The following is a 24,366-nucleotide window of genomic DNA, read 5'->3' as shown; positions in this document are numbered from 1 at the left end:
GACACAGCAAAATGTTTTAGCGAGTTCAACAAAGGCCATGTACAATGGCTGATATTGCTCCCTGCATTTCTCTTGGAGTTGTCACACACTGAAAACCATGTCCACTGTGCCATTAGATGGACAGAACCCACACTGTCACTTGGGGAAGAGATGGTCAAGGAGTATCCTCAAGAATGATTCATCTCCATGGTTTGCAAAATCACATGCCAAGACTCGCCAACCTGACCACGGAGTGCCAGGAGTCGGATCTGCCAACATCTGGCAGATGGGGAGTGGGGTGGTCTAGGCTAGGATGCAGGTTAGCAGTTGGACAGTTGAGAGGGTGGGGGGAATAAATACAGCAGCCCATGCCTGCATACAGCAAGTTCTAGATAACAGTCAGACCTGGACTAATAAGTGGCAGGTAAAATTTACACCACAGAAGTGCAAGTCAATGACCATCTCCAACAAGGGAAAGTCTAACTACCTACCCTTGACATTCAATGGCATTACCATTGTTGTCCCTCACCATCAACATTCTGGATAGAGGGGCAGGTCACCATTGATCAAAAACTCAGCTAGACCAGCCAGACAAATACCGTAGCCACAACAGAAAGTCAGAGGGTGGAAATCCTGTAGTAAGCGATATATCTCCCGACACCCCAAAGCCTTTCCACTGTATATAAGCCACAAGTCAGGAGCATGATAGAATACTCTCACTTGCCTGGACAAGTGCAGCTCTACCAACATCTTGAGACAAGTACCTGGAATGGAAAGGAGTGGAGGGATATGGGCCAAAGGCAGGAAAATGAGATCAGCTTAGGTAATATTTGTCTGGGTGGTCTAGCCGGTTGGCATGGACGAGTTAGGCCGAAGGACCCATTACTGTGCTGTACAATTCTACCACTCTAGAAACTCCACACCATGCAGGACTAATCAGCCCGTGTTATTGGCACCCCATCCACCACCCTAAAACATCCATTCCCCCCCCCCACCACTGGTGTACTGTGGCTGCAATGTGAACTATCTACAAGTGGTGCTGTAATTACTTGCCTGAGCTAGATAAGCTCCCAATAAGTAGAATTTTAAATTTTAATGAATGCATAGTTATATACATACTTTGTTCTCCCCAGAGAAGTAGCAGAATGACTGCAAGTTATTGAGTTTAAAATTAAGGAACTGAATTAGTTCAGAAGTCCCAGAGTCCTGGGAACATAAATATATCACTTTCAATGCATGGCAATTAGTAGAATATATGGCCAGAGAGTAGGATCCAAAGCCATATTATGCCAAGATGTTACATGAAATTTATGCCATAGAAACAAGCCTGGCCTGTTCTGGTGTTTATGCACCACACAGGAATCTCCCATCTAACCCTAACAATACAAGCTTTTGTTCCTTTTATTTCTCCAGCTTTCTCTCTCGCACACCAATGTCACTCACCCAAGCCACTCATGTGTGTTCCCCATTCTCAAGCTTAAGAACTTGTTCCTGGCTGGACATTATTGTGCTTCTCCCTGAGAAACTAGTTAACAATAGCAGCAATATTAATATAGCACCTCTTAAGTTGTTAAAAGATATCAAAAAGGCTGCCACTAAATAAAAATGTGACTAAGCCACAAAAGTCTTTAAAAGAGATGATTAAAAATTTAGTGACATAGAGAGGTTTTAAGGTGTTACTTTGGTATGATAAGGAGCACTTTAAAGAGAGGCCTAGAAGTAGAGGGGTTTCAGAAGGAAATTCAAGAGATTAGAACCATGGCAGCTGAAAGTGTGACCACCAATGGCAGTGATTAAATCTGGAATACTCAAGCCAGAATTTGGGAAAGGTTGGATATCTAAGGGTTGCTGGGTGGATGGATAGGGAAGCCTTGAAAACCATGAAGGAGTCTGGAAAGCATATGGAAATTTTAAAAATTGAGGCACTGCAGGTCAGTGAGTACAGGGGCTGTGTGAAAGCAGGATCCAGTGTGAGTTAAGAAACATATCGGGGTGGGGGAGGACAACGTTCAAACAGTGAAGTCTGAAAAGGTAACAAAAGGCACAGATGAGGGTTTCAACAACAGATGAGCGGAGGTAAGTTAGAGTCAGCTGTTTACAAAAGGAATGCAGTCCCAGGCCATATGTGACACCAAAGTTGCAAACAGTGCAGTTCAGTCCCAGACCATTGTCAGGGAGAAGGATATAGGCAGTAGCCAGAAATGGCTTTGATCTTTAGCTATTTTCATCTATGATCTCCTGATGGAGAATGGTACTGTTGCAGCTCCTTGGATGTCCAAAATGATAGAGAAAAATAAAAGCAGAAAAAGGAACACACAAGAGGTACGAAGTTGTAACACAACCGGGATGATAACAGAAAATTCAAAAGGGTAATAAAAAAAAGAGGCAATGCAAACATGAGAATCCAAGAATAATTGATAGGCATGGGAGTGGATTCAAGGTTGCAATCAGAGCCCAAAACGAAAATCTCATGGAGGCGGGGAGCATGGCTGAGGAACTAAGTGAGTTCTTTATATCAGTCTTCACTCAGCAATGGAGGACATGGTTGAAATTCATATGGACTGGATTTTGATAAAATGCAGGCACTAGGGTGGTGAATTGAACATAAGTGCTCCTATACACCTGGCCCAGATGGAATGCATCCAAGCTAAAGAGAGGAGGAGTAGGAAGGGAAATTGCAGAGGTTCTGGCCACAATCTTCCAAACATCTTTAGATTCAGGAGTGGTGCACAAGGACTGGAAAATAGTGAATGTTACATCTTTGTTTGACAAATGATGTAGGAACAAACCCAGTAGCTATAGATCAGTCAGTTTAACCTTAGTAGTGTGGAAAGAAACAATAAACAGGGGCAGAATTAGCAATCACATGGACGTGTGGATTGATTAGAGAAAGCCAGCACAGATTTGAAGACAAATTGTGTCTAACCAACTTGATAGTTTTTTTTTAAATCAATCATCGGATGGCTGATGAGGCACTTAACATTGATACGGTTTAAATGGACTTCCAAAGAACATTCAGTAAGGCTGTCATTGTGATTAAAGGCTATCGAATAAAAAGGGGCAGTGGATAGAACACTGGCTATGTAACAGAGAACAAATTGGTAGTGAAGGGCAAATCCGAAACAAAAACAAAGGAAATATTCAGCAGGGTTGCAGAATCTGAGAGAGGACCAGAACCAACAAGCCAGGCTGTTTTTGTTTTTACAAAATGCCACCCATCCCCTCCCAACAGACACTGCCTGATCTGCCAAGCTCCCCCTGCTCTTGCATCAGAACTTTCCAGTTCTGACAAACCGAAAAGGCTGGTTATCTGATATCACTGAATTCAATGTTAAATAAGCGCTAATGTGCCAGGACTGAAGATGTGTAGTTCCTCGAGCTTACGTTAGTCTCTTTTGGAACATTGCAAGAGGCCAAAGACAGGGAGGTTCGAGCGAGTTGTCATTCTTGCAGATTCAGAGGCATTTTGCAGTATAGAGACAACCATCTTGAGCACACCTCATACAGTACACTAAATTGGAATAATAAGGTGAATCATTGCTTCTCCTGGAAAGATTGCTTGGGTCACCTGGATCGGAGAAGGGAAGAGGTAAAAGGCACAGGTTGCCTGGAAAAATGCAGAGAGAAGGGAATTACATATTGGTGGAAATTGAAGGGACAGCAAGTCCCTTTGAAATGCTGAAAGGAGAGGGGAAGGGGACGTGTCTCTGATGGTTGCACCTTGTTAAAAGGGTGGCAGAAACTACAGAGAATGATCCATTGAATGGGGTGGAAGGTGAGGGTATGTGGAATCCTACCCTGCTTCTTGGAAGGAAAAAAAGGGGCAAGAGTGGAGTGCAGGAAATAGAACAGACACTGTTGAGAGAACAATGCAGGAGGGGAAGGATAAAGGGAAACATCTCAGAAGGAAAAGTCTCAGAACAGGTGCAATGCAGCCAGAGAAACTGGGAGAAAGGAATGGAGTATTACAGCACAGAAACAGGCCCCTCGGCCCATCTAGTCCATGCCAACCTGATCTTCTGCCTTGTCCCATCTACCTGCAAGGTAGGAAGAGGTGCAGTCAAGGACCATAGTTTGATGCTGCACTGAGAACCTTGGGTCTGAGTTAGGAAGACATGGAAACCCAGCATAAACAGCAGAAGGAGTGCACCACCTTACAAACTACTCACCAGCCCATTCCTACAGACCTTTCTTTAGTGGTGGTAGAGTTTGCACAGCCTGCATCAGCCTCATCAGTCACCTGATGCAACAGGAGTAGAAGCAAGTCATCCATGATCTTAAGGAACTAATTACAAAAAAAAACAACAGTTGTGGCAGTCTGTGCACTTGTAATGGATACCAATTGCTAACTTATACCCTTGAGATGGAGGCAGAGATCAAAGAAGGAAAGGTGGACCATGTAAAACGTGATAGAGCAGAAATGGGCAAAGGGTGATGAAACATTCATACACGGGCAGGAAGCAGGATCAATACAATCATCAAATATACCAGAGAAAAAGAGGACAGGAAAGGGACTAATTGTTCCACAGGTACAACTTGGACCAATGCAAGTTTCCATAACCATGCCTTTCATTTGCAGAAAGCGAGTGGAGTTAAAGAAGTTGTTTATTATGAAAACAAGTTCAGCCAGGTGAAGGGGGCAATGGTAGAAGGGGGCCACTGACCCTCTGTTCATTGAAGCAGTAAAGGGCCTTTGGGCCATCCTGATGTGGGATTGAGGTGTAGAGAGAGATTGGACATCCATAGGGAAAAGAGCTGGGTCCAGGAAACTGAAGACCATCAAAGCAGTGGAGGGCATCAGGGGCAGCTGACGATGGCTGCCTCAAGATGACAAAACAATTCCCACTGCGTGTACTTTCTTCTTTTGTGCACGGACTTCAGACTGGAGTCAAAAGCCAGGTATTCTTCTAACCAAATTTTCCTCTCACATGGTAGCTTGAAAATGAAGACACAACAGACAAGTCTTGATCTGTGACTGCAGTTAAAAGCAGCAATATCTCCATCAGCACTTCTGGAGAAGCATAGCCGTTTCATGCATTGCTCCTTGCTGAGGAGAATGCAAGAAAGCTGCTCCTGGAAAATCTTTCCCTCCTTCTGTTCAGTCTTTCAACAGACTGCCCCACTCTTCCTCTTCTCCTTGTCATGTGAAAGACTGACAAGGATGATCGTGGTCAAAGTCCCCATGTCTGAGAACAACAGTGTTTGCCTGAAGCCCAAAATATTGGATGCAATTCTTACACCTGCCACACCTGGTTATAGACTATGATGGGGTCTATGAACATAAACCAGTTCTTCTATACAACTACCACTGCTTAAAGTTAATTACCAACAAATCTCCAATTAATTAATGAATCAATTGTGAAATGGGCTTCCTGCTGTTATATGGCAGGTCTTCCAGAGTTGAAAATAAGACCATAAGATATAGGAGCAGAATTAGGCCATTCGGCCCATCGAGTCTGCTCCACCATTCAATCATGGCTGATTTAATTTCTCCTCTCAACCCCATTCTCCTGCCTTCTCCCCATAACCTTTGACGCCCTTAGCAATAGCTGCAATGTTGAGGTCCATTTTGGCAATGTGACATCAAATAGGCATTGCATCAGGATAACCTGCACACCTACAGAATGCACAGATGTCACCTTAAACCAAACAACGCAACATGTCTGTGCATCTCACTCAGACAATTAAAAACAAAAAGCACCACTGTAGCACCCAAACAACAAAAGCACAGAGGTGAATTTTGTTGACAATATATTGAATTGTAAAAGCATTAGAGGATTTTCATGGTGCTGCTGCAAGGTAATTCAGTGCATGGACCAGGAGTGAAACAGAGTAGGTATAGTTTTGTGGGGAATAAGCACGAGGGAAAGGAGTATTGTGCTTGGACAGTGAAGGAGCTGGTAAGGGCATCAGGCAGGAGGCAAACCAGGAATGGGAAAATATATGGGACTGAGCCAAACAGAGACATTTGTAGAATTGAGGGCTAAGGTGGAAGCACTACAGAGGCTGCATGGGAATTAGGCAAGTTTAAGATGGAGCAGGATCAGGGTCAAGGCTGAGAACTGAAGTCATCTTTGGAACTGAAGCTTGGATGGAAGATAGTGTGCGTGGCAGGTTCTGTCTTGTACAATATACCTTCACTGTACTTTCTAAAGTCCTTGGATTTAGTTGATTATATTGTTTTACTAAAATTACTTCAGATATAATGTTATGCTTCATTTCTCCTTTGTCTAAATCACACAAAAAAAAACAAGAATGAATGGCTGGGTATTGGTACCTTCAGGTTGCCTTTATCATCAGGGGACTGCAGCCTTCACATTGCACCCATGGCAGTGTACGTTTGGTTCAATAGGAAATTAGTACTTTTGTGAAATGTAGATATTGAAAAAAAGTCTGCAGACACTGTTTGAGGACTGTAAGGAAATCTCATCTTGCCTCAATAAAATAAAGATATCTACTGCTCAGCATTCCCACATTTCATCATCCAAACTAGTCAGGAGGCTTTCCACAAACAATGCAAACTTCTTACTTCTCCAATGGATTTAAGCAAAATTGTTGCTCCCCAACCCCTTCCAAAGTGATCTTCAAATACAAGTGATGCAAGAACAATCAACAGCTCTTGAACAGGAAGAAAGTCAAAACCAAAGCAAACATTGTTTGGGAAAGGAAACCTATTCAAATTTCACCTACAAATTTATGAACTGATGCTGTTAAGCAAATAACCCATTTTGTTGAATGCAAACGACAGTGCACACGGCACTAACTTGCAACTTTGTTGATTGATTAGGATCCACATAGAGCTACAAGGTGGTGGTGGGAGGGTGGTGCAGAGGGAGTTGAGAATGTTGGAATTTCCTGCAGCCACCCCTACCCATCGGAAACTGCAATACCTGGAAGAAACCAGCAGGAGTTAGCATAACAGCTTCCTCAACCGTTTGTGCACCCAGTAACTCAGTTCATACTGCATTCTTGGCACCAGAACACAGGAAACTCAGGGCCAAGATTCTTAGATAGACAGAGCAGCAATATTGCCACTCTAAATTTATTCTACAATGATTAGATCACAAACTTTATCTTCTGGCGAGGGTCATCACGTATTGACCAAACACAATATCCTGGCCTTTGATTTTAGCATTTACAGCTGCTGAAGAAAATATTTTATACAAATGAAAAGGAGCTGCCTTAATCTTTGTGATTAAAAAGAACATGGTATTTATATTTTAGAAAGGAATGTGTGGGAGAGGATAATGAAGATCTCTGGACCAAAGGACAAAGAACAGCATGAGCTTGGCTGTTGAATGCTCATTGCTTCATCTGAGCCTCTCAGTGAGATTATCTTCTTGACATATTCTTAGTAATATTACTAAGGTTCCAGTTAAAGGCACATGTAATTTTGTGTACTTTACTGGGAAAAATAAAAAAAGAAACCCCAACTAAAATTAAATGCTGGGAAAATCTCATTTAAAGCATTCACCGTTTCCTGAATAATTTTCTATTTCCATCACACCTCACTGACACATGTTCTGCCACCCACTTTTCTGTACTGAGGAGGCCACGTGCTCCATGAAATCCCCCACTATCCACCAAAGCCAGTCTGAAGGAGCTCCAGCCAAAAATAATCACAGCAGTTATAAAAAGAGGTTATTTGGTCCATTGTGCCTGTGTGGGGGTGCTAACTCTTTAATTGTAAATATTCATACTAATTTCCCTCCTCATTGCCTTGATCCAGGTAGCTCAAAAAAGGGAAGAATTGTTGCCCTTGACATGAAGGCAGCATTGCAATGAATGGGGGACAAAAGCAGAAAGTGAAAGTCGAAAAAGGAAATCAATGCAATAATTGGAGTCAGATGAGATTCGAGGAAAGGTGAGCATGGTTGTGAGAAAGAAGTGATCAGAAGTTTGAGGCATTATTGCAGGAATTCTCCACAGGACCCACATGTCTTTAACCCAACCATTTTCAGCTGCTTCATTAATGGCCTCCTCCTACCATTCATCCAAAAGGGCCCATTCACTGGGATTCCACACAACTCAGCTCCACCCCAATCTGGTCTGATTATAAAGCAGTCAGTGTCAGCACAGAACATGGACTAAATGACATGCAGATGTGTTGACAAGTGGCAGGTAACATTTCCATCACAGAAAAACAAGGCCAGGATTAATCCAACATTGTAACAAAGTAACAAAACTGATAGGCCACACCAGAGAACAATTAAGATTCAACCACAATATAAAAGGGATTGGAGTTACATATAGGCCAGAATAGGCAGGGTGGGCCAGTAAGATTTAAGTAAACCAGCTGGATTTTCACAGTACCTTTTAAAAAGCTGACACCAGCATTATATTCCTTGACTTTCCTTTAACAAACTGAATTAAAATTCTCAAGTTCACCAGTACAGCAGTCTGGAGCTGCATTGATGGAAACTAGGGCAAGAATAAAGCAAGCATTCTAAAACAACCGGTCAGACAGATGTGGACTTCATTAATTAGGATGGATAAGGATTATAATTAAGAAACAGACAAGCTCTATAAAGCTCTAGGGAAAGGATTTCAATATCATAAATCAGTTATTGACAAGACATGCAAGCACTGACGACTCTCAGAAAAGCAGCCCACCTTAGGGTTATTGAGACATTTGTTTTTAAAAATCAGATCCTATAATGACTCACCATTGACATCTGCTCCCGCAGCAGAGGCTTTTCCTCTGTCATTCGGATCTCTTGCAGGCCAGCCATTTCCAATCGGTGCCAGTCAAATCCTGCAACAACAGAGCAACATTACCAGACAACAACTGGGATACTTGCTGATTTAGCAAGGCATCTTTCTTTTTGAGAATCGGCAGAGAATGAGGATGTCTACAAGACTAACCCTTTAAAATGTGGTGCTTGCCCATACTTCCCACTTGTGAATGGATTGCTGAATCCTGAAGGAGAAAGGGGAAGCTGGGGAACAGTTCCTCCACGGCTCCAACTCCAGAGTGCCTGCCCAGTTAACCAGTAGGTGGAACCTGCAGTGTGTTACAGTGACAGGGCAGCTAGACTGATACACTGTCCATGCCTTAAAGGGGAAATCATCCAGAGTTTCAGCAAATAACATTTAAAGGGGAGGTCAACTAATGTTTCGTCCATTGCATTTAAAAGGCAAACTTAAAAGGATAAATTGTTCTGATATGCAGTGTGCTTCATTTACGTGGCAAGTTAATTCATACTGCCCGTTTGATCTTAAGGGAAAAATACTGATACTCCATTCCACTATTTGAGAGGAAAACTCAAGGGAGCTTATGGCACAGGATTCCAAAACTGGATCATGTGAGGTAGCTTCAGGAGGTGAGCAAGCAAAATATAGAATATGGATTTCGGCCTTCACACCAATATGAATGCATAATAACAAAGATATTTTTAAAAAGATGAAAGCAGGGCATATTTGTGGGCCTGCAGACACCATCTTTAGGGGTTTCAGGTCAATTGGGAGGGCATCCATATTTACAAAGGTTAATGTCCTTCTGGTAGTGTAAACAAGGCTTTCGTGTGAAATCAATTTTATACCCTTGGTGAATGAAGGAATATTTATCTCACAGTCCATACAGAGGAAGTAATACTCTCAGAAAATGAATACGATGTAAACAAATACCAAGCTGTTCTATTTTCAATTTATCACACTTGTCCATGGTGGAATTAACCAGACCTGAAGTGGAATGAATAGGAGACCACACCAATTAAATCCACCATTAGTAGTACTGTTTTCAGACCTTTTACTTCCAGTGACTTGGAAGGATTTGGTGAGCGTGGGCTGGAAGAGCACAAGTAATTCACATTAAGGTGGCAAAGCAGTGGAGGATTTTTTTGTGTCACCAAAATTATATGGGAACAAATTAAAGAGCATTTTTACACCTTAGCAATTGCATCAATGTGCTGCTGACGAACAGAATGATGTGTGAACTGTCGCCATAGCAACAGCTAACTTTCACTGGCCTGAAAGTGGTGTTGGAAATTGAGCTTGTGTTTTTACTCATTTTGTGAATGTGCCTCTTAGAACTCTAGTCAATTTGATTCCTCACTGTGCCAGACTGCAAGAAGTTAACGCGGGTACAAGTTAAATCTTGAATTTAACCCCAGCTACATCTCTGACCTACTTTGATGGAGTTTCCACTGTGCCAGACTGCGAGAGTAAAATGGGAGTACAAGCAGACACTAGTCCAGACAATATAAACAACACAAGGGGTCATACAACATCAAAAAGATAAGTAGGTCTCAGATGGAGTAAGTATCAGTATTGGATCAGTATTGCAAGTACAAAGCTTAGTGATCGGAGGTCTGATAGGATGCAAGCAAAAAGAGGAGCCGAAATCAGCTTTCAGAGACAAAGAGAACTTGCAAATTCTCTTCCAAGTCACACACCATTTTAACTTTAAATTACATCACCATTCCTCCACTGTCACTGGTTCAAAATCTCAGAACACCTTAGTTCACATTTATGGCAGTAATTTAATTACAGGGTCCATAGCAGGTCAAGGTGCTCACCATCTTCACCACTGCATTTTCAAGAGCAAGTAAGGATGTGCATTAAATGTTGGCCTTCCCGGGAATACCTAATCCTATTAGAGAATAGGAGGGCCTCAGGAATACTTACTGTCTCCTACAACACGAGCAGGGTTTATTACCCATGATCAAAGAGCAAGATCAAAAGAATTGTTACCTTTCTGACCATCTATACTATCAATACCTCTCATAATTTCATACATCTCTATCAGGTCACCCCTCAACCTCTTCCACACCAGGGAAAACAAGCCCAGCTGATCCAATCTCTACCCATAACTCAAGTCCTCCAGTCCTGGCAACATTCCAGTGAATCTCCTCTGCACTCTCTCCAGTGCAACCACATTCTTCCTATGATGTGGCGACCAGAAAAGCACACAAAATACCAAGTGCAGTCCACCAGTGTTATTCATTGCAAATAAACTCTATATAGTTAAACAATCATTACTACCCTATACTAGTACCTCTGGCCTTTCAAACACCACCAAGAGTATCAACCAAGAGAAAGAGTAGGACCAACTGGATGGTTCTGTTGGAACCAGCACAGGTATGATGGGTTAAAATGGTTTTGTTCTGTGCTCCAAGACTATGGTTCTGTGAAATACATTGCTAAATTTTTCCACTTAATCTCCTTTGCATTTCAGGCTAGTTTCTGAAATACTTCACTATGAATATCCAAAGAAGTGGCTGTTTTATCCAACAGTTAGACCTAAGGATTGATGGGGTGGTGCATGGTGCATTTGGGGAGGGGGATGTGTAGGAGAGGCAAAATCATTTCAGAAAGCAGAGGGTGGTAGTTAATGGAGAGTATGCTGCCTGGAGATCGGTGACTAATGGTGTTCCGCAGGAATCTGTTCTGGGACCCCTGCTCTTTGAGATTTTTATAAATGACTTGGATGAGGAAGTGGAAGGATGGGTTAGTAAGTCTGCAGATGACACGAAGGTTGAAGGTGTTGTGGATAATGAAGGTTGTCGTAGGTTACAATGAGATATGGACAGGATGCAGAGTTCAACGTTCAATCTGGAAAAGTGTGAAGTGATACACTTTGGAAGAATGAACTTGAAGGTGGAGTACAAGGCTAATGGCAGGATTCTTAGCAGTGTGGAGGACCAGAGGGATCTTGGGGTCCAAGTCCATAGATCCCTCAAAGTTGCCATGCAAGTTGATAGGGTGGTTAAGAAGGTGTATGGTGTGCTGGCCTTTATTACTGAGGGGAATGAGTTCAAGAGCCATGAGGTAACATTGCAGCTCTATAAAACTCTGGTTAGACCACACTTGGAGTATTGTGTTCAGTTCTGATCACCTCATTATAGGAAGGACATGGAAGCTTTAGAGAGGGTGCAGAGGAGATTTACCAGGATGCTGCCTGGATTAGAGAATGTGTCTTATGAGGAAAGGTTGAGCGAGCTTGTGCTTTTCTCTTTAGAGCAACAGAGGATGAGAGGTAACTTGATAGAGGTATATAAGATTATGAGGGGCATAGGTAGAGTGGACAGCCAGCACCCTTTTCCCAGGCCAGCAATGACTAATACCAGATAACATCCATTTAAGGTGAGAGGAGGAAAGTTTAAGGGACATAGGTTTTTTTTAAAACACAGAGTGGTGGGTGCCTGGAATGCACTGCCAAGGGTATTGGTAGAGGCTGATACAACAGGGACATTTAAAAGACTCTTACAGAGACAAACGAATGTAAGAAAAATGGAGGGTTATGGGCTGTGTAGGAGGGAAGGGTTAGATTGATCATGGAGTATATGTTTATATAGGTTGGCACAACATCATGGGCCAAAGGGCCCATATTATACTGTTCTATGTTCTGCAGCACAGGAGATGCAATTTGCATAATCCAATAGTATCAAATTCTTTTGACTGAAAGTTCTCTTTGGGAGTAATATCAAGAGAGACACAGGGCAAGATTATTTGTCTCATTTCTTCCAGTTTGAAAAAGCATCTGGGCTCTCTCATCACTAAAAAGGAAAGATTAATTGTGACCTAATAAAAAGATTTTTTTAATTATTACTAAGGAGCTTGGGAGATTGGAAGCAAAGAATCATCCATGGTGGGAAATTCAATACCAGGGACAAAATATTAGTGAGTCACCATGGTGTCTAATGATGGAGACTCTATTTTAACCAAATTAGGAATAGGGAACATACTACAATAATATTTTAGTCTTCTCATTCACGAATGTCAGCCTCCCCAGCGATGCCATACTTACTGCCTATATGAAACTCCTCTTAAGAAGGAGATAATGGAAGTTCTTGAACAACTGCAGTCTATGAAATGAAACAGACCTGGAGTGCAGTTGGAGCTGCAGGACCTTGATCATGTGACAACGAAGAACCATTGATCAAATTTTCAAGTCAGAGTGCCATGTGATTTTGAAAGGAATTTGCAAATGGTCAAGTAGTCAAACATCAACTGCCTTGTCAGTCTAGATCACAGAGGGTGCAAGTCTGGGAGGTCTGTTGAGAACATCTGGAAAATTACTAAAGTTTGCCTTGGGGATAGAGTACCTGGTTTGGTAATGACAGAGGGACTGAATGTTTAACATTGTCAATCAAACAAGTTACTTTATCTGAGATGGAATTGAGATTATTTAATATTTTTGGAGATGGACTCTACCCATGCAAAAGAACGAATTAAAAACTGTGCAGATCATGTGGCCCCATCAATAAATTATGGTTGACCTGCATCTCAAGTCCACTTCCTGGCCAATTCCAATATCCCTGGATTCTCTTAGGTTCCAAAAGTCTACTAATTTCAGTCTTGGGTGTAATCAATAACTTTCAAGAGCTGTGCAAGTTCATTTGAAGGATTCCAAAGATATACCACCTCCTAAGAAATAAGCCTTTGTCTCTGTCCCTTGAGATCATTCCCCTAGCCCTGATCTCTTCAGCCTGAGAGAATTGCCTCTCAACGTCCAAGAGCATTATATTCCTCATTCTCCTATGCTCCAACATTACTCACTCTCCCCTTATAGGACAGGCCCTTCGCCACAAGACTCAATCCAGTGAATTTATGTCACTCAGCCACAAAAACAAATATATCTTTCATGAAGTATGGAGACCACATCTGCACACATTGTTGCAAATGTAGTCTCACTAAAGCCCTGTAAAACATCAGCAAAACATCCTTACTTTTGTATTGAAAACTGGAGTCTGATCAGAGCCTAAAGCCCCAACTACATGTGCTGGGTTTGGGTATACATTCAAATAAGGCATCTGGCCCAGCTCAGTACCTTATCAAGGGCAGTAGGATTTACTTAGTATTACCAAATGCATCTACTCTTTTTGTTCAATAACAATGTATGTGCAGCATTGCAAGCCTTTACTGCTTTCCTGCAAATGCCTGAAGATCGGTTATGGGAAAAAAAATAACAAGTCAGGCATGGGTTGGATTAGGTTTTAATTTCGCATCTGAGCAAACCTCAACATCAAATCCAGCTCCTTGCAATCAAGTCCAGCAAACCATTTGTCATCCACATTGCTTGCTGCATGTATATGTTCTGTTCCACGTATAAGCACATCAAGAACATTGTATACAACAATGTTTAATCATTTTCTGTCATTTAAAATTTGAAACTTCATTCTATTGAAGTATATAATCTCACATTATACTCTTTGCTACCTTCTTGCCCACTCGTTTAACCTGCTTCTATTCCTTTGCAGACTGTGTCCTCAGATGTCACTTTGTCACTTCCCTGCCTATCTTCATAGTCAGCAAACTTGTACATGTTGCTCTTTCAATCCAAGTCATTGGCGCAGATTATGAAAACAGGGGACGTAGTACTCATCCACACAGGATCTCACCAGTGACCGTATGTTAACCCGAACACCACCACTTTATTCTTACTCTTTTCTACTCCATAAACAATTCTCTAACCATTCTAATACGTCACCCCCAATGCCACAAATCCATTTATGTGGCACCATATCAGATTCCTCAAAAAGCTCTAATAGATTTGATGAACACAATTTCCCTTTTTGTTACAATCACGTTAACTCTACTTAAATACATTAGAGACATGGCAACAGCTCATTTAAAATGCCATAACCACAGGTGCCTGCATTTTGCCGACAACTAATATCAAGCTAACCGGTTTCTCTCTTCCTCCTTTGCTGAGCAGAGGCGTTACATATCCAATCTGTTAGGATTGTCCCAGAATCTATGGAAACTGGGGCAGATCATCTCTAATGCATCTGCAGCCACCTCTTTAAACATCCTAGGATGGTGACAATGAGTCTTATTTTAGGGTCCTTAAATTCTTTAGTATTTTCCCTTTAGTGATACTGATTGCATCATCCCAGTGTCATTTGCCCCTTGGTTCCCCATTATTTCCAATATATTCATAGTAAATCCTTCAGTGAAGTTACTATTACTCAGTCTTTTCTTTGTATCCTCATTTTAATTTCTCCTAACTTTCCCTTCAAGGATTTATTTTGCTTCTGTCCCTTTTTACATAGTTATAAAAGCTTTTACAATCTTTTATATTTCACACTAATTTACTTTCATACTGTACCTTCTCCTGTGATCAAATTTTTGGTCGCCTGTTGACGATGAATTTATTTTCCCAATCATCAGGCTTGCTGCTCTTCACCTTAAGTCTCTCTTTTAAACTAATATTCTCCTTACCCTTCATAGAAAGCCACAGATGGATCACTTTTCCTTTCTTATCCCAAGATTTCTCATTGGAGGAAGGATACATTTGTTGAAATTACAAAATAATCCTTTACAATATGTACCAACAAACCTAATTAAATTCCCAATCATCCTAGCCATTGGCCCTTCAGAACCTACGTAAATAACTTTACTAAATTTCAAGACTCTTGTTATAAATTATGTCCTTTTCGTAGTCTATACAAAATACTATAAATACTGAGACCATTTTTCCTGGAGGATCCCTTACCTTGGATTAAATAATTGACTATGTTGTATTATCTATCAAATAGCTTGCTTTTTTTGTTTTCCCAGGGAACTGTCCCAAATGCATCCTCCAAACTATTTTGCCATTTTAATTGCCTGGTTTATACAAATATTATAGTTCTTCATGACTATTATATTACCTTTGCTACAAGTTCTTCTGATTTCTTAATTACTTCTCTCTCCAGTATTGGTGCTGCTGTTCAGTTGCCTGTAAATTACTATCACTGATGTTTTTTGTCCCAGGTTATTACATCCCCACCCATACATGATTCTACTTCTTATTCTAAACCATGATCATTCTTCAGCTCAGTGCACCATGGCTGCTCAGTCAGCAATCATACTGAAGGTGGGGTTCAATATATCAGGAATAATATTGAGAATGAGATTGAACATGTGGATGAGTGAACTTGAGACACAGGATCAGCCATGAATGGTGGATCAGGTTCATGTTCAACTGTTACTTCTGTTTCTTATCATAGAGTACTACAGCACAGAAACAGGCCTTTCAGCCCATCTAGTCCATGTCGACCTGATCTTCTGCCTAGTGTCATCTACCTGCACCCGGACCATATCCCTCCAAACCCCTCCCATCCACGTACCTATCCAAAGTTCCCTTAAATGTTACAATTGAACCTGCATCTACCACTTGCGTTGGCAGCTCGTTCCACACTCGCACCACCCTCTGAGTGCAGATGTTGCCCCTCAGATTCCCCTTATATATTCACCTTTCACCCTAAACCTATGTCCTCTAGCTCTAGTCTCTCTCAACCTTATGGGGAAAAGCCTGTATGCATTCACTCTATCTATACTCCTCAGAATTTTGAATAGTTCTACAAGATCTCCCCTCATTCTCCTGCACTCCAGGGAATAAAGCCCTCAGCTATTCATCCCTTTCCTATAACTCAGTTCCTCAAGTCCCAGCAACAATGTCTTGTACAACTTCAACATAACTTCCCAATTCCTGTACTCATTGCCCTGATTTATAAAGGCCAAAGTGCCAAAAGCTCTCTTTACGACCCTATCTACCCGTGACGCCACTTTCAAGGAATTATGGATCTGTATTCCTAGGTCCCTCTGTTCTACCACATACCTCAGAGCCCTACCATTCACTGTGCAAGTCTTACCCTGGTTTGTCTTCCCAAAGTGCATCACCTCACATTAAATTCCACCTGCCATTTTTTCAGCCCATTTTCCTAGCTGGTCAAGATCACGCTGCAAGCTTTGATAGTCTTCCTCGCTCTCAACTACGCCCCCAATCTTGGTGTCATCTGCAAATTTACTGACCTAGTTTACCACATTATCATCAAAATCATTAATATAGATGATAAACAACAACAGACCCAGCACCGATCCCTGCAGCACACCACTAGTCACAGGCCTCCTGTCGGAGAGACAACCATCTACTACCACTCTCTGGCTTCTCCCGTTAAGCCAATGTTGAATCCAATTGGCTACTTCATCCTGAATGCCAAACGACTTAACCTTCTGGACCAGCCTCCCATGCAGGACTTTGTCAAAAGCCTTGCTAAAGTCCACGTAGACAACATCAACCGCCTTCCCCTCATCAAACTTCTTGGTAACCTCCACGAAGAGCTCTATAGGATCGGTTAGACATGACTACCACACACAAAGCCATGTTGACTATTCCTAATCAGGCCCTGGCTATCCAAATACTTATATATCCCTTGGAATACCTTCCAATAATTTACGCACAACTGACGTCAGGCTCACCGGCCTATAATTTCCCAGCTTATTCTTAGAGCCTTGTATTCTTAAATATCAAATCTACTAGCCCAACATTTGCTCTTTGTCCACTTGCCTTCTGTCTAGAGCAGAAGGCAAGCGTAGAGTATTCCATCACACTGCTGACTTGTGGATACTGGAAAGGCTTTGGGGAGGCTTTTGCAACAGAAAACCCAGACTTTGACCTGCTCTTACGGCCACATTTTCATGTTGCTAACCTGGTTATGCTTCTGGGCAATGGTGACCCAAGATGCTGAAGATGGAGGAGTTCATCAGTCCCAGCATCAAAGGGAGTTGATTAGACTCTGTCCTATAAGGCACGGCCATTACGTGGAGGAAACATTGCATCCCTCTTATTAGTTTAAGCCTGATAATCTCCAAGAGTTGAGAGTGGTACTGAGCAACCAGTGAACTTCTCCACCTCTGACATCTGATGGAACGAAAGCTAATGCTGAAGCAGCTAAAAATCTGCTTTGCCTGAACATGTTGTGGAGCTTGGGTGATTGCCTTCCAGCCATCATCCTTTATGGCAAGGCTTCCGTGAGTGGAGAATTTCCCAAGTTCCACTGACTTCAATTTTATTGGTCTACCTGATAGAAAACTGGGTCCAATACTGCTTTAACGTCAAAGGCAGTTATTCTCACCTTACCACACAAATTTAGCTCATTTGCTAATGGCTGGACCAACCATAAGGCATGGAACCAAGCAGGCTTGGTGAAACCCAAGCTAAGCAACTGAGATGAACAGCAAAGCCGAAGTTAAAGTGAAGCTGCACAAGTAGTTGAAGGAGAAAAGAATGTAAAGTGATGCCCATGGATGATGTCTGTGTGAAGCACAAGTTCAGACTTTGACCCAATGGGCTAAATATAAGAAGTTCCATGAAATTAGGATGCCCAAAGCACTTTACAGCCAAGGTCACATTTTTATGAAGTATGGTCACACCATGTTGGGAAAGGCAACAGTCAATTTGCACACAAATTCCACATACAATAATATTATAACATCTAGATAAAGGAATAGATTAGGTGCTGATTGAGGAATAAATATTGGCTAGGGATAACTCCTATGTTTTTCCTATGGGTAATAGGGCCTTCATTAATGTTTCATCTGAAAGGTGACACTGCCACAGCACTCCCACGGTATTGCACTGATGCAAGTCTAGATTTTTGAACTCAATTCCACAATGGGACTTGAATTCACAGCCTTCTGACTCAGGGCCAAGAGAACATCTGAGGAACAGCCTGAGATACCATAACTGCTTCATTATCCTGTTCAGGGTCAGGTACAAAGGTTAGATACACGGTAAATATCACTTTGATATTTCCTCATTTTATGCCATGTCAGCACAGTTCTGTATGTTCTACATTAAATTTTCCCACTGCAGTCATAGAATGCATTGGACTACAATCACTAATCCCCCAAAATGGTCAAGAGCCCAAACTAGACAAACATTTCCAATCCCACACAAATTATCCTGAGTATCTCCCTGATAGATGCTAATGCCAGGAGTGGAATCAAAGAGACACAGCAAAAAAGCATGCCCGTTGAGTTCATGCCAGACATTAAGCACCCATTTGTACATTAATCCTGCCCTAACCTATTTTATTTTCACCACATTCCCATACTCAGCTCAACTTCAGCAAAGGTTCAGTTGAAACTCTGTCTAACTATCAGCTGCAGCAGCCTATTGCAAGATAATCCAGACATTATCCCTGCTGCGGACATTTGCTGCCAACATTTTAGAACTATGATAGTTTTTGTACTGTGGATCTGTGCCCATTGTTATCAGCTTATGCCCATTAACTCCAAGTTTTTGGCAGCACCCTGCAGAGTAAAAGGACAAATTTACTTCACTACTTACACTCTACTCTTAATTCATTGTAGAGTTCATTTTTGAGATACTTCAACATGACACGGCAACATAAACCAGTGTATTATTTTACCCCAACATCTGGGCTCTATTTGAACCCTTGATCCCACACCTCAAAGATAGCTTATGTTTAAATATATTGCATCACCATAATAAATGCCAAACAAATCGTAGTTCAAATCACATAGCAGAATCAGTCATGGCTACAGTTTCCAAGCAATTTTAGGAGGCATAGTAGTGGACTTGCTCTAAGAAGCAGCATCATTGTGGATTCCTTCATCTCTCAATTCCAGCCACACTGTTCTAGGTAGGCCCAAAAATAGTGTTTTCTGTCTCAAGCAGGAAGGAAAAATTATGCCCAAGCTTTTCCCTCGAATGGCTTTAGTCAAGCTGCTTGAATTGTAGGTCAGGGAGTGGGTGATAAACCCTCCCTCTCCTGTACATGGTGGCAGGACAGTTCACAGAATGGGGACAAATTTATTTTTGTTTTAAAATAAGTGTTCCAAATTCTCTAAAGAACAGGTGATAATGTTCTTTCTCCTTATCCTGCACCGTAAAATTTACCAATCCTCAGAACAAATTAATAATTAATACCCCTCTGATAACACCAGCATAAACATGGTGTGAATACGAATTTAACCAGAGACTGCAAACAGAACTCAGACCAATTATATATTTAAACAACAGATATTAAGAAGATTTTTCAAGGTAATCATCTAATATCAGAATTTAAATGGAAATTATAATTACTGGAGCTTTGCATTATGGTTCACCATATCACTGAAACCCTTGGTCAGTTTCTAGTCTATAACAAATGTCTCAACATCCACTATTCTGTGTTTACAATCTCAATTTATTGATTGGATTGCAGCTTTAACTAACTGGTAGTTTTCCACGGCCCCATATATAAAGCAAGGTTGCCAAACTACAATTCTATAATTAATCAAAACATCACTCCTACTCTGCTGATCTTTGGTCGTAGAGTAAACTCGGGGGTGTGGTCGTAAAGCTAATCTTCACAATTAAAAAAAATCTGATTATATACCATCCTTTAACTACGTACTTGGAAATTACAACATGCAAAAAGCCCATTCACTTCAAAACAGTCTTTCTTGGCATTTACCCTCCTGACAAGCAAACATCTCCAAACACATTTACTCAGCATATTCCACTTATTTTCGCTCACTTATCTGATCTAATTTTGAATGTTGCTCTGGTTTCTGGGTCAGCACCCATTACCACAAGTGGATTTTGCAATCTCACAGCCCTCCATGTAGGATTTCTCTAACCCAAATCTCTCAATTTTTCTTGCTCCAATAGTCTTTTATTTGTGACTCCCTTGAACAACCAGAGAGTCTTCTATCAACTATGTCCCATGTTTCATACTTCTTGTGCAGTTCTCTGGGCCAGATGCAGAAGTTCTGAAGAACAGATTTGTTGTGCTAGCCCATATTTAGACCCACAACCTACATTCTTAAACAAAAACATTCTCTGGCCATCATTACATTGTTGCTTGTGGGAGCTTGTTCTGTACAAATTAGCTGGGATGCTGCTCACAGTACAACAATAACCACTCTGCAAAAAAATGTTTAATTGGCTGAAAAGCACTTTGAGATGTTCCAAATTAGAATATATAGATTCAAGCATTTCATTTAAATATTCTATAAACTTTGTCACCAATTCCCTCTCTATTTCACTTTCCCTTCCTGTGTTCTCTGTTCAAGTTCTTTTCCCATTTTGTGAGTTTCACATGCTGAACAATTTTCTTTCAGTGGTTTGTTTTCACAAGGCAATCCTTTCCACCCTGACTTCATTTCTCCCTTCAGCACTTGCTATCAGTCTCTAAAGGAATCCCATTCCATGCACTCTGTGTTAGATCTGTCAACATTGCTTTGCTTCCTCTCTCCAAACTGTCATTCTTCCAGCCACAGCCCCCTCAGGCTCCACTTGACACTAAGCATTCACTGGAGCACATTAGTACTCAAATGTTCTGACAGTTACACATTTCTCCCCTTCTCACTTCTGTGCTATTTGAATTGATCCAAATGGAGATGGCTGAGTTGTCCTATTGTCAAATTTACACATTTGCTCCACCTCAGAGCACAATTTACAAAAGGAACTTCAACAAGAACTGTAATTTTTAAGCAAAACCAGAGGAAAATAAAACAAAAATCATACTATTGTTCCCTTTGTTTATTTCTTACAGTGCCTATCTGCCAAAGCAAGCATTTCAGCTCCACTATCACTCACCTCTGAATAACTTTTCTTTCTATCCTCAAAGAATTAGAAAATAGAATCAAGAATTTAAGACTCATATTTAACCATCTACCTCATTATTGCCCTTCCAGCTTCTGACCTAATATATATTTTTCAACCACTTTTACAGGCTATGTGCATCCTGTCAACCCCTGTACATTAGATAAAAAATGGTCACCCTTCTGCAGAGAATGTGCTTGTATTTCTACCATTTTCCATGTATAAATCACTTCCAGCTTGTACTGCAATGGTCCTAACAAAACAAAAATCACAAAAATTTACAGCACAGAGGAAGCCTTTGACCTATTTTGTCCATGCTGGCTGCAATAGAACTATTGAGACCAAACCCACTTTCTAAGGTCTTAGCCTGTGGCTTTGTGGGTCACAGCACATCATGTGCCCATCCAGACACTTGTTAAAAAAGTGTTGACAGTCCCAATCTCAATCCACCCCATTCATGTAGCCAGTTCCAGAATTCCTGCATTATTTGGATGCAAAGATGTTTCTCAACACAATTCTTATTTTTCTATTCAAGTTTAGAAGAATGAAGGAATATCTTGTTAAAATGTACAAAGTTCTTACAGGGTCTGACGTGGTTGTGGTTTCTTTTACCTGGGATGTAATTTACCAGTATCAGAGTAAAGGAACTGTCCATTCAGAGACAAATAGAAATCTCTCCACCCAGAGGGTAGTAAATCCTTGTTATTCTCTGCCCAAAAGGTCTGTAGAGGCTCAACAGCTGAGCGTATTCATGCTCAAGACTGGTAGATAAGGGATATGAGTTACTGCAGAAAAGCAGAGTGTAGAGGTAAATGATCAGTTGTAATCTTACTGAATGAAGGAACAAGCATGATGGGCTAAATGGCCTATTCCTCCTTCCATATCCCCATAACCATAAGCCTATTGTCTTAGTCATTGACCTATTTGCCAAGGTAAAATAGCTGCTTCCTAGTCACTCTTTTATAATTTTATATGCTGCAATTAAATTTTCCCTCTATTCCCAAGAAAACAAAATCTACCTAGTCAATCTTTCCGCATAACTAGCACCAAGAACATTTTTGTCACTCTCCCCTGAAGCTTGAAGGAGCTATCACATCCTTCCTACGTTGTGGTGATCTGACTGTAGAGAATACCCCACCTGTGGTCTAAATAACGTTTTATGCAGTTTCAGTAATATCCCACTCTTATCATCTGTGCTTTGGCCAATAGAGGAAAGCACTCCGTTTGTCATGTGCTTTCTTAAGCACAGTTTCTATTGACCCTGTTGCATTCAGGAATCTACTCTTCTCATTATCCAACTAGTTATTTTTTTATGCTCTTGCCTTGTTTGACATCCCCAAATGAATTACCACACATTTTACAGATTGCTCACCAGACCACAACTTTCTTCCTTATTATTAAATTTTTGATAGTGAGTGTTAAAGGCACTTTTTTAAAAAAAAACACCAGCAATCTTCTTAATTTTGCCACTGATGCATTGGTGAAAGTCATTGATCTATACCACAAAAAGCAGGAGACCTATCACAGAGGATGCAAAACTCCATGATTTTCAAAATGTTGGTCAATGATTAAAACTTGCTATTTTCCCCTTGAACTTTTACTTTTCTGATCATTCCATCACATGGTCAACTTTCTCCTGACCATCCAGATTACACTAGATCAACCCTCCCCATTACCTCCCCTATAAAGTTCAATTAGCCATACACAACTTTCCCTCAACAAATTAACGTTTGTTGCTTTCTGTGCCAGCTCCTGAAAATCTACCATAAGTGAAAGGTATTGCTTGATAACAAAAGGGTCACTGTCTAATGACACCACAATTTTAACGTTCTTAAAGTCAAGGTAACTGCACAGCAAAATAAACTCTGGATGTCTCTTCAAAATGCCCCCCTCCCCCACCCCCCAAAATCAAAACACAATGAATCACAACAAATGTGTCATTGTTTTCCCCATCATTTCTACCCCTCCCCCTCACCTTATAGTGGTGATTCCTTGCTGGAGTACAGCGATACCCTGCTGATATTCAGAGCACTCCTGGCATTTTCTGTTATTTATGACTACACGAGCTCCTTTTCTTTGTCAACGCGAGAGATGTTCAGTAAAGCTACCTTATCACGGAGAAAACGGGTGAAACCACACGGTTGACTCCAATCCTGTTTTCCACCCACAGCCACATCCCCGTGGCCCATCCACAGGGGGCAATGCCCAATAGCCCCGTACAGTGGGACGGGACAGGCCGCAGGCAACCGAGGCTCCGACCGGACGTGGCATTTGGACTGCAGTTATACCGCCCTTACACCTGAGACAAGACCTTTGCAAATCTTCTAAACACGCGCACACACAATTACACCTCCGCCGCCTTCAACTTGATAAATTCGATCAATTCGCAAAGAACTGATTCAAAAGCAATGGGATTTCGGACCCTAAATGCCAAAACTGAATGTTTTAACCCAAAGTTCTCGAAATGCTGAGGTTTACCTGCCACTGAACTCAACAGACAAATTTAATGAATCTGCAGCAATTAACCGATTAATCCCCAACCTCATCCACAGAACCCCAACTCTCCCGCGTCCAACTACCTCAGCCCCGCGGGAACTTCCGCTCACTTCGGTCCGACTTGTCCCGGTTCGGGGTCGCGCCTGTCCTCGTACGCGCGGCTCAGCTCGGCTCTGCCCCGCGCTCCTGGGGACGCTCGAGAAATGGGGACGAGCGGGAGGTTCCCCGGCAGTGGTTGGTCACTCGCCCGAGTGATCGCCCTGCGTCAGTGACCCGGGATACTCGCAGACAGGCAAGCAGCCACTCGGTCTTACAGCATCACTACCGGTGATGCTTCCTCGCCAGTCTCCAATAGATACCCAGCATCCCTACTTACAGGATTCAGGGACGATCAGACACGCCAGTGACTGCCACTCATTCTGAGAGTTAAGGGACAACAAGGAGGTATTTATGAGTTTGCTTCCAAACTACTGGTATGCCTGCTACGCTCAGAAACAAGTGTGACAAAAACAGATCCATCAGTCTCGCTTGCAGTCCATGTAAAGTAATGACATTGATTATCTGGA

At 41.6% G+C, this 24,366-nt stretch overlaps 1 protein-coding gene across 4 annotated transcripts in view; it reads right to left on the bottom strand.

Annotated features, from left to right (window-relative positions):
* ndrg4 (NDRG family member 4) overlaps positions 1 to 24,110 on the bottom strand; it is a 120,505-nt gene extending 96,395 nt beyond the window's left edge. Inside the window, exons 1-2 of one of the 4 annotated variants that reach the window (XM_052027983.1) lie at positions 23,884 to 24,110; positions 8,646 to 8,734 (exon numbers count right to left, since the gene is read on the bottom strand). In XM_052027983.1, the coding sequence (XP_051883943.1) occupies positions 8,646 to 8,711 (66 nt within the window). In that variant the 5' untranslated portion in view covers positions 8,712 to 8,734; positions 23,884 to 24,110. Of the gene's footprint in view, positions 1 to 8,645; positions 8,735 to 8,844; positions 8,964 to 23,883 lie in introns of those variants that run through there. The other 3 variants (XM_052027984.1, XM_052027981.1, XM_052027982.1) reach the window with 3 other exon arrangements.
* Between the last annotated feature and the right edge of the window lie 256 nt (positions 24,111 to 24,366).

The sequence above is a fragment of the Pristis pectinata genome, chromosome 13 (assembly GCF_009764475.1).
Source record: "Pristis pectinata isolate sPriPec2 chromosome 13, sPriPec2.1.pri, whole genome shotgun sequence".
Classification (NCBI taxonomy): domain Eukaryota; kingdom Metazoa; phylum Chordata; class Chondrichthyes; order Rhinopristiformes; family Pristidae; genus Pristis; species Pristis pectinata.
This window is presented reverse-complemented; position numbering and strand designations above follow the sequence as displayed.